The sequence below is a fragment of the Myotis myotis genome, unplaced genomic scaffold, assembly GCF_014108235.1.
Source record: "Myotis myotis isolate mMyoMyo1 unplaced genomic scaffold, mMyoMyo1.p scaffold_m19_p_30, whole genome shotgun sequence".
Classification (NCBI taxonomy): Eukaryota; Metazoa; Chordata; class Mammalia; order Chiroptera; family Vespertilionidae; genus Myotis; species Myotis myotis.
Genome location: NW_023416336.1, coordinates 43,716 through 59,501, shown reverse-complemented (window position 1 = coordinate 59,501; position 15,786 = coordinate 43,716). Strand labels below are relative to the sequence as shown.

Here is a 15,786-nt window from a genome sequence, read left to right as displayed (position 1 = left end):
AGCACAGCAAACCTGCGTCATAACCTCTAATTCTTCTCTCAGTGGTTTCTCTTGTTCTCTAAGGAGATACCAGAACGGGGACAAAATTACGGTGTGACTAGATGGAAGTGTGTGAGTGGGTCACATGTAATTAAGATGTTCACAGACTCATGTCAGTGTGAAATGGAAGTAAGTTGAGTTGGGAGTTGATGCTTAGGAAAAAGAGTGACCCACTGAGCCATAACACGGAGCCTATGAGAACGACGTCTTGGAACTGGAAAAAGGGTATTGAATTAGGAATGACTCTGAACTTTTAAAAAAATCAAAGAAGTTCTATTTGAGGAACTTTCAAGTTTTAAAATTAACCAGGTTTTTCTTTCAAATCATAACAGGTGCTGTAGGATAAGATTCGCCACCATGTTATCCTCTGTCCTGTTCGGGGGACTCGTTGCCCTCATTGGTGAGTAAGTCATCAGCGACACTTAGCACCGTTTGTAGGATGTCCAGGAAAACATCCAGGGCGGTCGTGAACCTGAGGGCAGTACCTTCACGCAGTGGAGGAGTGGGCTCTCCTCTGACAGCCTGGCCATTCATTAATCAACTGCTTATTGTTTCAATGACAAGTGTATCCTGCTTGCCAAGCAGGTGACGGTGAGATCAATGGGAATTTATCGGACAGCACTTAGGGAGGCAAGGCACCTGAAGAGAAAATGGTCGAGGCGCTAAATACGAAATAAGAATTAAATGAGCCTCTATAGAAACAATTCACCTGGGAGGAGTTTAAGAGGCAGAGTTCACATCTAGTCAGGATATTGAAACCACCAGTAGAAAGGCTTTTTTTAAATTTTTTTTTTAGGTGGGGGTCGTGATAGGTGAAGAATGGTTGGTGTTTAAATAGAAGAGCTCACTGGATGGGAAGAAAGACGTTAGTAAGGTCACAGAGGCAGAAATGCAGGAAAAGTACTTGGGATGCAGTTAGCAGGTCAGTGTAACCAGAATAGAGAGGAGATTTCTGTGGGGAAGGCTGGAAACGTAGGCTGGTGAGATGGTAAGGGACCTTGAAGAAGAACAGATTGAAACCTCAGCCTGAAAAAAGTGAAAAGCTGTTGTAAACAATGTTCAAGCTGCCTTTAATTAATCAAGTGAACTGAGAAGAAAGTGTTTCTAAAGTGTTTAATTCTAAATCGAAAAATGTTCGTGTTTAATTCTAAATCTGGAAAAAATGATGCTACTGAGAAGCGACAATGTCCAGTTATGGTCAAAGGGAGGGGAACACAGTTTTACATTTTTACTCCTTTAATTGGCAGGTGGGAGCAGAGTTATAGAGCCCAGTAGACTAATTATGAGCTACCACACCAGCTGTGTTTAACTGACAGGTGACTCCAGTATAATTAAGAAGGGCCTAAAGGGTTTCGATGCTGCACAGGAAGTGTAAGGCCAATGTCATACGTATTTCAATCACCTTAAAGCAGTGGTTCCCAAACTTCCCTATGCAGAAGAGTCTGCTGGGAATGCTGGCTAAAGTGCAGGTTCTTTGTCCTTATACCTAGATTCTGGCTCAATAGACCTACTATGAGGAGCCTGAGATAGGCTCCCCCTCCCCTCCCCCCGCAAACATAACAAGGAACACTTTATTGCTGTTATCACGGGAAACTTCAAGGGCTTTAGGAGCTCTGTTGATGAAGAGAAAATGTATATTTCTTTTAAATCACAATAATCCAAGACTTTTACAATTTCTTCCTGAATCACTCAGTACTAAGATGACTTAAAACTAATACGAGTGAGTTTATTTTCATGGTTCTTGACACCTGCTGGACTCTGGAGCAGGCGCTGTCGGCAGGACTGCGTGGTGGTGCCTTGTATCTGCCTCCTGAAGTCCTGTTCACTATCTCCAGAGGCTCAGCTTCTGGAGAAGCTGAAGGGTATGTTCCCAGGAAGAGTGAGAGAGGTGTGGAGTTCAGGCTGAGTGAGAGAGGTGTGGAGTCCAGGCTGAGTGAGGGAGGTGTGGAGTCCGGGCTGGTGACATCAAATCTTGGTCCATCTTGTTCTGGCTTCAGAGAAATAACACAATTGCTAATGAGTTTGGTGCCATTATGTACAGTTTCTGTCTCTTGAACTCTCTCATGCCAGAGCTCTTATTCCTGGTCTTGTTTTTACTCTAAAGGCACATTGGGTTCTCATTTTCTCTAGACATGGAATCTAGATCTTTGATTTTTAAGCCAAATTTGGATTCTTGACTCTGGAACCCCAATCTCCGTAGCAAGTTACTCTCTGGAATCAATCCCAGGAAAAGGGTCGTTGGCAAATGCCATGGTGAAGACGTGTAATCAGGAGGAAGTGTAACTGGTACGACACTTTTTAAACGTCTCCACAGGGTGATCTTGGTCTTGGCTTGCTTCTAAGTCCTCTTCGGGTTTTTATATTTTCTGGACTCGGTGCCTACATCTTCTGTCTTCAAATCTGGATTCTAGACTCCTCAGCGTTGATTTCTAAAACATAGTTTCATTTGGTAGCATGACCTGGGTAAGGTTTTTGGCTGAAAGCTTTGATGAGGATTTTCAATTGATCTTCTGTGAATTGGATGCAACTTCACCTACAATTAATTGCTATGGTCTGGTTTGGAGAATTGTCTTGGGCCATGTTGGAAGCCAGTCTTGAAATCTCAGCCTTCAACCAGACCAAGATATGCATTTAAAAAAATGTATCTTTATTGTTGAAAGTAGTACAGCTGTCCCCTCTTTTTCCTCATTGACCCTGCCACTCTCTATGCCTTCACCACACAATTGTCTGTATTCATGGGTTATACATATATGCATGTAAATTCTTTGGTTCATCTCTCTCCACCCATCCATCCCTGCCTTCCCTTTGAGATTCATCAGTCTGTTCTATGCTTCTATGTGTTTGAACCTATTTTGTCCATCAGTTTATTTTGTTTATTAGATTCCACATGAATGAGATTGTGTGATACTTGTCTTTCTCTGACTGGCTTAACATAATACTCTCCAGGTCCCTCCATGCTGTCTCAAAGGGTAAGAGATCTTTCTTTTTATAGCTGTGTAGTATTCCATGGTGTAAATGTACCACAGCTTTTTTTATCCACTCATCAACTGATGGGTATTTGGGCTGTTTCCAGATCTTGGCTATTGTAAGTTGCATAGCTATGAACATAGGGGTGCATGCATTCTTTCTGATTGGTGTTTCAGATTTCTTGAGATATATTCCTAGAAGTGGGATTACTGGATCAAATGGCAGTTTCATATTTCATTATTTGAGAAAACTCCATACTGTTTTCCATAGTGGCTGCACCAATCTGCATTCCCACCAGCAGTGTACTAGGGTTCACTTTTTTCCACATCCTTGCCAGCACTTATCATTTGTTGATGCTAACCAGTTTGACAGGTGTGAGGTGATACCTCATTGTCATTTTAATTTGCATCTCTCTGATAATTAGTGACTTTGAGCATTTTTTCATACATCCCTTGGCCATCTGTATGTTTACTTTAGAGAAGTGTCTATTTAGGGCCTTTGCCCATTTTTTAATTGAATTGTTTGTCTTCTTTTTGTTAAGTTGTATGACTTCCTTATATATTTTGGATATTTGCCCCTTACCAGATGTATCATTGACAAATATGTTCTCCCATACAGTGGGCTGCTTTGTCATTTTGTTGATGGTTTCTTTAGTTGTGCAGAAGCTTTTTATTTTGATGTAGTCCATTTGTTTATTTTCTCCTTTGTTTTTCTTGCCCTAGGACAGTGGTTGGCAAACTCATTAGTCAACAGAGCCAAATATCAACAGTACAACAATTGAAATTTCTTTTGAGAGCCAAATTTTTTAAACTTAAACTATATCGGTAGGTACATTGTTATTAACTTAATTAGGGTACTCCTAAGGCTTAGGAACAGCCACACTCAAGGGGACAAAGAGCCGAATGTGGCTCGCGAGCCGCAGTTTGTCGACCACGGCCCTAGGAGATTATCCACAAATGTATTGCTACAAGAGATGTCTGAGATTTTGCTGCTTATGGTTTCTCCTAAGATTTTTATGATTTCAGGACTTACATTTAAGCCTTTTATCCATTTTAAGTTTATTCTTGTGTAAGTTGATGGTCTAGTTTCATTTTTTTGCATGTATCTGTTCAATTTTCTCAACACTATTTATTGAAGAGACTGTCTTGACTTCATTGTGTGCCCTTACCTCTTTTGTCAAGTATTAATTGAGCATAATGGTTTGGGTCAATTTTTGGGTTCTCTGTTTTGTTCCATTGATCTATATGCCTGCTCTTGTGCCAGTTCCAGGCTGTTTTGATTACAGTGGCTTTGTAGTGTAAATTGATATCTGGTATTGTGATCCTTCCAACTTTGTTCTTCTTTCTCAAGATTGCTGTGGCGACTTGAGGTCTTTTTCTGTTCCATATCAATTTTTGGAGTATTTGTTCTAAATCTGTGAAATATGCCATTGGTATTTTAATAGGGATTGCATTGAATCTATAGGTTGCTTTAGGTAATATAGACATTGTAATGATGTTATTTCTACCAATCCATGAACATGGTATATACACTTGTTTATATCTTCTATCTCTTTTTTCAACATCCTGTAGTTTTCTGATTATAGGTGTTTTAGCTCCTTGGTTAAGTTTATTCCTAAGTATCTTACTGTTTTTGTTGCAATGGTAAATGGGATTGTTTGTTTAGTTTCTCTTTCTAAGGCTTCATTATTGGCATATAAAAATTTGATCCCTGGACGGTTTTGCTCAGTGGATAGAGCGTTAGCCCATGGACTGAAGGGTCCCAGGTTCATTTCTGGCCAGGGGTACATGCCTTGGTTGCAGGCTCGATTCCTGGTCCTGGCTGGGGTGTGTGGGGGAGGCAGCCAATTGACGTGTCTCTCTCGCATCGATGTTTCGCTCTCTGTCTCTCCCCTTTCCTTCCACTTTCTCCAAAAAGTCAATGGGAAAATATTCTCGAGTGAGGATTAACAACAACAACAAAAATGCTATCAATTTCTGGGTGTTGATTTTGTATCCTGCTATATTGCCAAATTCACTTATGAAATCTAGTAGGTTTTTTTGGTGGAGTTTTTAGAGTTTTCAATGTACAATATCTGTCATCTGCAAATAATGAGAGTTTTACTTCCTCCTTTTCAATTTGGATGCCTTTTTATGTTTCCTTCTTCTCTGATCACTGTGGCTATGTTGAATACTATGTTGAATAAGTGGTGAAAGCAGACATCCCTGCCTTGTTCCTGTTTTTAGGGAAAATGGCTTTAGTTTTTGTCCATTGAGTATGATGTGGGCTGTAGGTTTGTCATATATGGTCTTTATTATGTTGAGGTATGATCCCTCTATTCCCACTTTGCTGAAGTTTTTATCAAAGATAAGTGCTAGATTTTGTCAAATGCGTTTTCTGCATCTATTGATATGATCATGTGATTTTTTTCTTTCAATTTGTTTACGTGATATATCACATTTATTGATTTGTGAGTATTGTACCAGCCTTGCATCCCTGAAAGAAATCCCACTTGGTCCCAGTGTATGATCTTTTTATTGTACTGCTGGATCCAATTTGCTAATATTTTGTTGCGGATTTTAGCATCTATGTTCATCAGGGATATTAGTCTGTAATTCTCTTTATTTGCAGTGTCTTTATCTGGTTTTGGAATTAGGGTAATGCTGGCCTCATAAAAAGAGCTTGGAAGTGTTCCTTCCTCTGGGATTTTTTTTGAATATTTTGAGGAGGATATGTGTTAGTTCTTCTTTGACTATTTGGTAAAACTCCCCTGTGAAACTGTCCAGACCAGGGCTTTTGTTTGCTGGGAGATTTTTGATTACTGCTTCAATTTCCTCAGTTGTTATTGACCTAGTCAGGTTTTCTGATTCTTCCTGATTCAGTTTTGGAAGATTGCATTTTTCTAGGAATTTGTCCATTTCATCCACATAGTCCATCTTGTTGGCATTTAGTTATTCATATTATTTTCTTATAATTCTTTGTATTTTTGTGGTGTCAGTTGTTAATTCATGGTTTTCATTTCTGATTTTATTTATTTGGGTTCTCTCTCTTTGTTTCTTGATGAGTCTGGCTAAAGGTTCATCATCATGTTTATCTTTTTAAAGAACCAGCTCTTGGTTTCATTGATCTTTTATATTGTTTTTTCAGTCTCTGTCATTTATTTCTGCTCTGATCTTTATTATTTCCTTTTTTCTGCTTACTCAGGGACTTTCTTATTGTTCTTGTTCTAATTCTTTAAGTTGTAGGGTTAGCTAGTTGATTCAAAATTTTTCTATAGGTAGACCTGTAGTGCTATGCACTTCCCTCTCATGACTGCTTTCACTGTGTCTCATAGATTTTGGGTTGTTGTGTATTTGTTTTCATTTGTTTCCAGGAAGTTTTTTTAAAAATTTCTTTCTTTATCTTATCCATAACCTATTCATTATTTAATAACATGCTATTTAGCCTCCATGTGTTTGAATGTTTTTTGAGTGTTTTTACTGTAGTTGATTTCTAATTTCATGCCATTGTGATTCAAGAAGATGATTGATCTGATTTCAATCTTGAACTTGTAGAGACTTGTTTTGTGTACTAACATGTGGTCTATCTTTGAGAATGACTCATGTGCACTTGAGAAGAGTGTATATTCTGCAGCTTTGGGGTGAAGTGTTCTGTAAATGTTAATTAAATTCATCTGATTTAGTTTGTCATTGAGTCAGTTTCCTTGTTGGTTATGTCTGGAAGATATATCTAGTGACATCAGTGGGGTGGTAAAGTCCCCTACTATGACTGTATTGCTGTCAATCTCTCCCTTAAAGTCCTCCAGAAGTTTTTTTTTATATACGTAGGTGCTCCTATATTGGGTACAAACATGTTTACCAGGGTTATATTCTGTAGTGACTTTTGTTGTCTCTTGTGATGGCCTTCATTTTGAAGTCTGTTTTGTCAGATATGAGTTTGCTAGTCCAGCTTTTTTTTTTTTGTTTGTTTGTTTCCATTTGCATGGAAAAAATTTTCCCATCCCTTCACTCTCATCCTGTGTGAGTCTTTTGTTCTGAGGTGGGTCTCTTGTAGACAGCATATAGTTGAGTCATGTTTTCTTATCCATCCATTAGAGCATTTAATCCATTTACATTTAAGGTTATTATTAATAGGTACTTATTTATTGCCACTTTTGTTCTTTATGCCTATATTTCTCTCTCTCTCTCTCTCTCTCTCTCTCTCTCTCTCTCTCTCTCTCTCTATATATATATATATATATATATATATATATCTTATTATTATTATTACATTAGCCCTTTAACATTTCTTACAGTGCTGGTTTGGTGGTGATAAACTTCAGTCTGCACTCCCAGCCCCCACACCTCAATTGCACATGTGATGGGTGTCATAGGAATTCATCCATTTAGTCACTCACATATATTTCCCATACACACTGTAGGCACAGGATGCTACCCTGAGGGCAGGGTGGAGAGCCGAGATGATGGTTCCTGCTCTCTGTATCCCAGTGGAACCCATGCTGCTCAGAGAGGCATATTGGCTTTGCCGGTTCTGCTGCTTTCATGAGCGGGATAGGCTTTCTCAGTGTCCCGAGTTTACTTGCTAGCTTACTGTCGGACTGTGGGTCCATTTATGATTCCTTTCTTGCCTGTGTGTAGATGTGAAAGAGCAGACTGTGACTGTATTTTTCTTTTGATGAGTTTTTCTTTTTAAAAAATTAAGGAGTTTTAAAAACTTACTTTAGAGTTGCTTTGTTTTCCTTTTAAAATAAATATCGGTAAGGATGAGCTCCGTTGTTTGTGTGCCAAATTCTAAGAGTCTCTCTATACTGTCAAGTTTACCAGAACTAGGCCGATGGCCTATGGTGAATGGATAAAATCCACCTCTCTATTGAAAACACATTTATAACACCAAGTGAAACAACACAGTTTTTTTTTTTACGTCAAACATTTTAAGAAATATAATTTCCAGAACAAATATTTGTAGCCTTAAGGTACAACTCAATAATCCTAGGAACTATTAGAATAAACTTTTCAACTTACAGAAAAGCTCTTTTTCTCCTTTAGTAAATAGATTTGAACAGCCTCTGGATGTAAAGTATAGCAAAGAATCTTCTAATAACTATGTATGATGTCAGAAGGGTACTAGATTTATCAGATGATCATGTGGTACATTATATAAACATCTAGCCACCATGTTGTACACCTGAAACTAATATAATATAGCATATCAACTGCAATTAAAAAACAAATTTTTTTAAAATATATTTTATTGATTTTTTACAGAGAAGAAGGGAGAGGGATAGAGAGTTAGAAACATTCATGAGAGAGAAACATCGATCAGCTGCCTCCTGCACAGCCCCTACTGGGGATGTGCCCACAACCAAGGTACATGCCCTTGACCAGAATCGAACCTGGGACCCTTCAGTCCGCAGGCTGACGCTCTATCCACTGAGCCAAACCGGTTAGGGCAATAAAAATGTTTTAAAAAAATAAACAAAACTTAAAATTAACCAACTAAATAGACTTGGATGGAAACTCACTTCATATGACAAAAAAAAAGTAAAAATAGATTTAAGTTACATTTTTATGGTAAGTTAAATTTTATTTCCAATTAGATCTAGATAGAAATTCAACTGCTCAGCAACATGATATAAAAATAAATATTTTAAGTTAATGGTATCCTTTTTTCTTCTTTCACTAAACAAAGGCTATTGTTAATCCCAGTGCTTACATCCACAGAAGTATTTGTTTCAGAAGTACCTTAAAATTTCTCTCAAAGTTCCAGCTTAAAATACAGCAGCAATTCTGTCTGACCTAGATTGCACTAAATGGTTTTGATATCTTGCACAATGTTTAGAATTGTATTGTATTATACTTTTATAGGTTGGAGTAGAGTGGGAAGGGGGAGTCTTCTGTTTTGTCTGATGAGCTATTCTAGGGTCCTGAGGAGGTCCTTGGGGAGAACTAAGTCTATAGCTTTTCCTTAGGTTTAATAATGTTCATTATAGCAACTCAAGCAATATTTTCTCACAGGCTTTGTGTGAATTATCATCCCCCTCCCCCCTCTCCAGGCACTTCCAGGGGCTCTTATCCTTTTAGTCACTCAGCCAGCCCTTACCTGCACCCCCGCCTGTACCGCGGCTGCTATGGCGACATCATGACCATGGAGACTCCTGGGACTGCCTGTGATATAACCAGGTTGATTAACTGCGGTAAGTGAAAAGCAAAGCAAACATTTGGCTTGTCCCTTTTCATCATTTCCAGATTCTTTCTTAGAAAAATAGCTTCATTTTGAAAAAGTATAATCATCATGATAGTATTAATGTCGAAATTAAAAATGAGAAGAAAACAAAATTCTGACCAACCTAACATACTACTTATTTGCCCCCCCCCCCATTATTTCCAAACTTGTCCAGATGTTTGTTTCTACATATTGAAATGATTGCCTAAATAAGACATTAAATTCTGGCTTTGCCTTTTTGTTTGCTGTCGTGTTGCTGCCTGTTAGAGCAGGAACATGGTAAGCAAGTCTCTTGTTCTTTGTATGTCTTCACTTTTGTAACTCTTGCAAAAGTCTTCTTCCTGTTATCTCAGTGCCAGAGCGTCAGAGCTAGAAGCAACTAGGTCAGCGAATCCTGCCTTCCCAATTTTTAGACCAGAAACCGAGGCTCCACAAAGGGGAGACTTCCGCAGGGCCTGGAGCTGAGTAGTGGCCGACCAGACTCAAACTTAGGTTGGCTAACTTCTAGACTAAGGATCTCCCCAATGCAGCAGCATGGCAGGAAACAGAAAAACGAGGGGGGAAAACAGACATGGTATCTGTCTGAGGTGGTGGACCTTTCTGTGTTTATAGAATCAAAGGTTAAAACATGTCCTAGTGCCCTGGCCGGTATGCTCAGTGGTTAGAGCACTGGCCTGCATCTCAAAAAGTGGTGGCTCAGCTCCCAGTCAAGGGCATGTACCTGGGTGCAGGTTAGAACCCCACCACGGTCAGGGTGTGCAGGAGGCAACCAGTCAATGTGTCTTTTTCACACTGATAGTCTTCTCTTCTCTTCTCTTCTCTTCTCTTCTCTTCTCTTCTCTTCTCTTCTCTTCTCTTCTCTTCTCTTCTCTTCTCTTCTCTTCTCTTCTCTTCTCTTCTCTTCTCTTCTCTTCTCTTCTCTTCTCTCTCTCTCTCTCTCTCTCTCTCTCTCTCTCTCTTTCTCTCTCTCTCCTCTCCCTCCTCTTTCTTTCCCCACTTCCTTCCTTCTCTCCCACTCTCTCTAAAAATCAATGGGAAAAATATCCTCCAGTGAGGATTAACAAAACAAAACAAAAAACCACAAAAAACCCACCATGTCTTAGAATGACTATCCCAAGCTGTGAGGTGCAGTCATGAGCTATGGCTAACTTATCTGAAAAGGATTCTCTTCTGGATTAGAGGAAACAATTTATTTTCCATCCACTTAGGGATTCGTGGTTCTGAAATGTTTGCTGAAATGGATTTGAGGGCCTTAAAGCCGTACCAGACTCTGATCAAAGAAGTTGGGCGGAGGCATTGCGTGGACCCCGCCCTCATTGCAGCCATCATCTCCAGAGAAAGCCATGGCGGAGCCGTCCTGCAGGACGGCTGGGACCACAGGGGCCTGAAATTTGGCCTGATGCAGGTACTTAGCTGGCCACTTTCGATTAGCCCCACTTCATCCCTCCCTGCAGAAGCTCAACCCACACTGCAAGCTGCTTGCAGTATTTCGAGGCTTCAAAACACCCTGGTACTTTAGCACAATTTGTACTGTGATTCCTGTAATGCAGCTTTGGTATTTTATTTGAGATTTATCAGTTCTTGGATAACTACAAGAAAGTATTCTATCAGTTTCATAACTACAATGTGCAATAAATAATATACAATGTACTTACATTGAGAAAATCTTATAAAGGGCATTTATACTGGGGTTCATGAAGTTGTCAATTTCACCCACGTGGATCAAAACACTATTATCAATCCCCATGTAACCCAACTTGTTCCTTCTTTCTTTATTTTTAAAAAATATATTTTTATTGATTTCAGATAGGAAGGGAGAGGGAAAGATAGAAACATCAATGATGAGAGAGAATCATTGATCGGCTGCCTCCTGCACACCCCCTACTGGGGATCGAGCCAGCAACCTGGGCATGTGCTCTTGGCCGGAATGAACCTGGGACCCTCCAGTCCGCAGGCTGATGCTCTATCCACTGAGCCAAACCGGCTAGGGCCCAACTTGTTCTCTAGACAAATTGGAAGAAGAAGATCCAAATGACCTGGATATCTGTTTCCAGGCTCAACTTTATATGGTCTGTAGAAAACCAGACTTTTAGCCTCCCAGTTAGAAACAAATTTGTATTTTGACTGAAAACATGTAGACTTTGGGAGCTAATGGTTTGAAACAACTTTTCCATTTGTTTATGTACGTATGTGAGCTATGAGAGTGCTGACTAAAACTGGGCCACATCCACTCCTCCCAAATCTTACTTTGCTTCTCTGACTCTCGTTTCTGTGAAGAAAGCACTGCAGTGGGGGTAAAGGGCAGGGAAGGCCAGTGAACTTGAGCATAAAAGGGAGAACTCAGGAACAGCAGAAAAAGGCGTTTCTTCATTCAGATGCTGCCACTGCTATTTGAATTTTCTAGCTTGATAAAAAAATGTATTACCCTGTTGGCACCTGGGACAGCAAAGAGCACCTTCTGCAGGCTGTTGGGATTCTGACGGACAGAATTAAGGCAATCCAGAGAAAATTCCCCATGTGGAGTGTGGACCAACACCTCAAAGGTAGGCCAGATCGTGGTGGTTTGTTTAAAAGAGCTGAGTGAGACCCCTGCAGACCAGATGTATGGTGGCCTCCCGGGGAGCGTGCCCACGGGGTCAGCATGGCCTGGGAGGAGCTGTGGAAGTGCTCTCGGAGCCCCTGCGTTGCTGAGCGGCCTTCCTTCCCCGCTTTCCTTTCCCTCCTGCCACATGTTGGGGTTCTGATTGTACCTCTCGCTGGTTATCGAGCCATGGAGGGATGCCTTGCAAGTGAATGCAGTAGTTTGAAAGAATATGCTTGCCTTGCTCTGGTAGGCTTCTTTCCTGATGCAAGAATTAATCAATTTCTGAATTGTTTGAACAAAATTTTACTCTGTGAGCCTTCCCAGCGACACCAGGGCTTCAGGTACTATGAGATGTCCAAGTGGAGATCCGTGCCTGGCTGATCACAGACCATGACCCAGACGGAATTAAGTCACTAGCTTCCACTGGAAATTTGCTCTTTCTTCTACATTTCCTGTCTCTGTGAAAGGCGCCATCATATGTCCAGTCATCTCTAGTGTTTTCTGAGGCTCTCTGGTTCCTTCTCTCTTCACCTCCAACCATACCAATTCTTATTAAGTCTATCTCCTATAAGCCCATGGTCTGTATCTACCAGTACTTCTCATCTTCAACACGTGGTGGCCTAATTTAGAATAAACAGTTTCTATTTTCTATTTCAAGATCCGTGAAGGCAGGGATCAGAGGCTTTTTTCTCTGGACATAAGAGTGGAGCACACTTATGTTAAACATATAAATAACTATTAAAGATTCTAGGTTTAATACACATATGCACAGACATGCTTATTATACACATAACCCTTCCAAGAAATGATTAACTCTGGGTAGCATTGTGCACTCTGCTCTCAGTGTGGCACAAATCCTGGCACATAGTAGGTGCTTAAAAATGTTTATTGAATGAATAAATGAATGAATAAATGAGTGGATTATTAAATGACTGAGAGAATATAATGAGCATTCTCAGACTGAAGATTTGCTGGGAATCTAGTTTTGTAGACCTGAACTACATAAGACTTTTTAAGCAAGAAAAATAAAAGTATTTTAAAAAGAGAGAGAAGGAAAGCTACTTGGGTTTTCCCCAGTGGTTTTTGAGGTAGCACGTCCTTTTAGGAGGGGAGGGGGGGAGGAGGAGGGTCTGGGACTGCCTACTTTGGAAGATTTGCCTGGAGGGCTGACATCCTGGGAATGGTCATATCTTATTCTTGCGGAAAGTGAATATTTCAATCTGAACCTCTGTGTTTCATTTCAGGTGGTATCTTGGCCTTTAAGTCAGGAGTCGAAGCCATTGCCACCCCCTTGGACATAGAGGCTGACTTGGTCAATGACATTCTCGCCCGAGCTCAGTTCTATAGGAGACACGGCTTCTAGGCAAAGCGCTGCACGTGGGCCAGGTTGGCAGGTGCTCAGCTGGCCCCCCTCGCAGGGTTTGGTATGATGTGTTGTGCCAACACTGGCAGAGGAATGGTTGCAACTATGACAGAAAATTCACTTCCCAACTTTTAAAATGCAAATAAGCATTAAAAAATAAAACCTGCCCAGTTCTCAATATGGTTCCTATGAAATGTGCCTAGCCAGATTCATAATTATTTTGTAGTAAAAGTGAACATCTCGGTAAGTGGTGTCTATCTATCTCAGTGAGGCCTCTTTGAGCCCATGATGTCAATGCCCACCGACTCTCTGTCTTACCAGAACTGCTAACAGAAGAGAGTCTGACCCAAGCCTTCGTCCTGCTCCTAGTATCTGCCAAGCCACTAGGGCTTTGCTTGTGAGAAATGCCCGAATCAGCAGCCAGTCAACCTGTGGGACGATGCAGAAGCTCGGGATGGAATTCTAGCTCCTGGTACCTGAGAGCTGCAGGGAGGAAGCTTGAAGGATGTACACAGTATCCCTCAGGCCCACACCCACCTCCGGGGGCTTCTTCCTCTTGTTTGCTGCAGATGTAGGGACTGTCTTCTTTTCTCCCATTTTCAGTAGTTTCTGCCACACACTCTTCTTTTTCTTTCTTTTTTTTTTTTAAAAAAATATATTTTTATTGATTTCAGAGAGGAAGGGAGAGGGAGAGAGAGACAGAAACATGATGAGAGAACCATGGATCGGCTGCCTCCTGCACATCCCCTACCGGGGATTGAGTCTGCAACCCTGGCACATGCCCTTGACCAGAATCGAACCTGGGATCCTTCAGTCTGCAGGCTGATGCTCCATCCACTGAGCCAAACCAGCCAGGCTACACACTCTTTTAAGGGATTGGCTCCCCATAGAATATGGCTGAAGATAAACAGTAGGGCCCAAATTAGTTATGGTTTTAAGGTTGCCAGCAAAAGTAACCAATTTTGGAATTTACTGGAAGGCTATCAGAAGACTCATAGGACCAATGAGAAGGTCATGGACATGAAGAGAAACCAGGAAACTCTGGGGTCTGTAGCAGGATCTGGTTGACCATAGTTTATAGCATTCCTCTGCATGAATTAGCACTCTCACTGCATCAGTGAACTCCAAAGACTTTTCCTCCTATCCCTTCGTCATTCTGCTTCACATTCATAGTCCAGGAGAGAGACTCTGATGGACGTATCTTGAGTCATATACACACCAACCCCTTGGCTACTTTGCTCTTTGGTCTTGCCCACACTACCCACAACGGAGAAGAGACAATTCTCTAGAAAGAAACCAGGCGAGTTTGTGGCTTTTTTTTTTCTTACTATACTCAGAAGGAGACATAAATAATACATGTTGGCGTGTAATGCTACCAGAGTCCCCACTGATGTGTGCCCTGCTGGCCCTTTTAGCTCTCTTTGGAGATGTTTGATAAATGCTCCTCTTTACTTCTCATTCTGAGAAGGATTCAAAATTATGCCACATACCACTGAGCCCCCTTAGAGAAAGCTACGCAAACCCTTCTCTGCCCAATAACCTCTCAATCAGCCTGAAGATTTGACCCAGGAAGAACTGGGACCCCTGTGTCTCACTGGGCAGAGCCAGTGGTCAGCTGGTGAGATGGACTGAGGACCATACTGAATCAATTGTTAAATACTTTTGTTATCATCCCTGCATGTGGGCAATAAAGTGCATCCAGGTGAGATAATTTTCAAGTAATTTGAAAAATAAAAAATACGGTACACTGACTTGCACTCTGAATCTATTTCCCCAGTTTTCTCTTTATGGTTGGGATGCCAAGAGATGTCCATATTTATGGTGGCCTCGTTTAGTTCCCCCAGAAGCAGACCCTGAGATAAGGTCTCAATTATAGATAGTTTATTTAAGAGGTACAGGAAGTGCTGGTATAAAGTGGCTCGGTGATATAGGGAAAGGAAGACAGAAAAAAATGATGTGTCATTAAGCCAGCTACCACAGAACTGGAGCTCAATCTTGCAAGCAAGCATCAAGGAATGGTGCAAAACATACACTTCAGAATTATTCTATTCAAGGGACAAGGATCTGGGGAATTTATACATCAACTTCTAAAAGCCATCGATTGCAAGGGAGAGAGTGTTAGTTCTTTGCTCCTCTCATCTGCCATGCAAGTAGGCAGCATACTCCTCTGCAGTTCCAAGGAAAAGACGCTGTAGGCACAGAGGTGTGGATACTGGCCTTTGGAAATCAACCAAGAATCCTGAAATGTCTAGAAATATGGGAAGGGCACTGACAGGTCTACGTCACAGGTGTCAGATAGATCTGGAGGTTGGGACTATCCCTCCAACATTGCTTGCTTTCCTCCATGACCTAACGGCATAGTAAGAATAGTCTGGAAATAGTACATAAGCCTCACTATGCCTCATGATTTCCATGCTAAGAGTCTCCATAATCTATTTGAATAATTAATCTATATATATAAAAGCCTAATATGCAAATTGTCCCCTTGGGAGTTCAACCAGGAGTCCAGGAGATCAATCGCTCCCTATGATGTGCACTGACCACCAGGGGTGGCTTGGTATGAAGGAAGGCCCCGGCTGGCAGCCAGCAGCTGGGGAAGGGAGGCCCTGGCCAGCAGCTGGAAGGCCCCAAT

The 15,786-nt window shown here is 41.1% G+C and overlaps 1 protein-coding gene across 1 annotated transcript; it reads left to right on the top strand.

The window, feature by feature from the left end:
* Positions 1 to 396: 396 nt before the first annotated feature.
* LYG2 (lysozyme g2) lies at positions 397 to 13,154 on the top strand. The gene is made up of 5 exons (XM_036302191.1): positions 397 to 439; positions 9,038 to 9,178; positions 10,416 to 10,612; positions 11,612 to 11,750; positions 13,036 to 13,154. The coding sequence occupies exons 1-5, from the start codon at positions 397 to 399 to the stop codon at positions 13,152 to 13,154; spliced, it is 639 nt and encodes a 212-aa protein (XP_036158084.1).
* Positions 13,155 to 15,786: the final 2,632 nt, after the last annotated feature.

Bases quoted from the DNA above. Each gene is read 5' to 3' on its own strand.
- LYG2 (XM_036302191.1), top strand. From the start codon at position 397: ATGTTATCCTCTGTCCTGTTCGGGGGACTCGTTGCCCTCATTG. The intron at 440-9,037 runs GTGAGTAAGTCA...CCCCCTCTCCAG, and splicing joins GGGACTCGTTGCCCTCATTG to GCACTTCCAGGGGCTCTTAT. The intron at 11,751-13,035 runs GTAGGCCAGATC...GTTTCATTTCAG, and splicing joins TGTGGACCAACACCTCAAAG to GTGGTATCTTGGCCTTTAAG.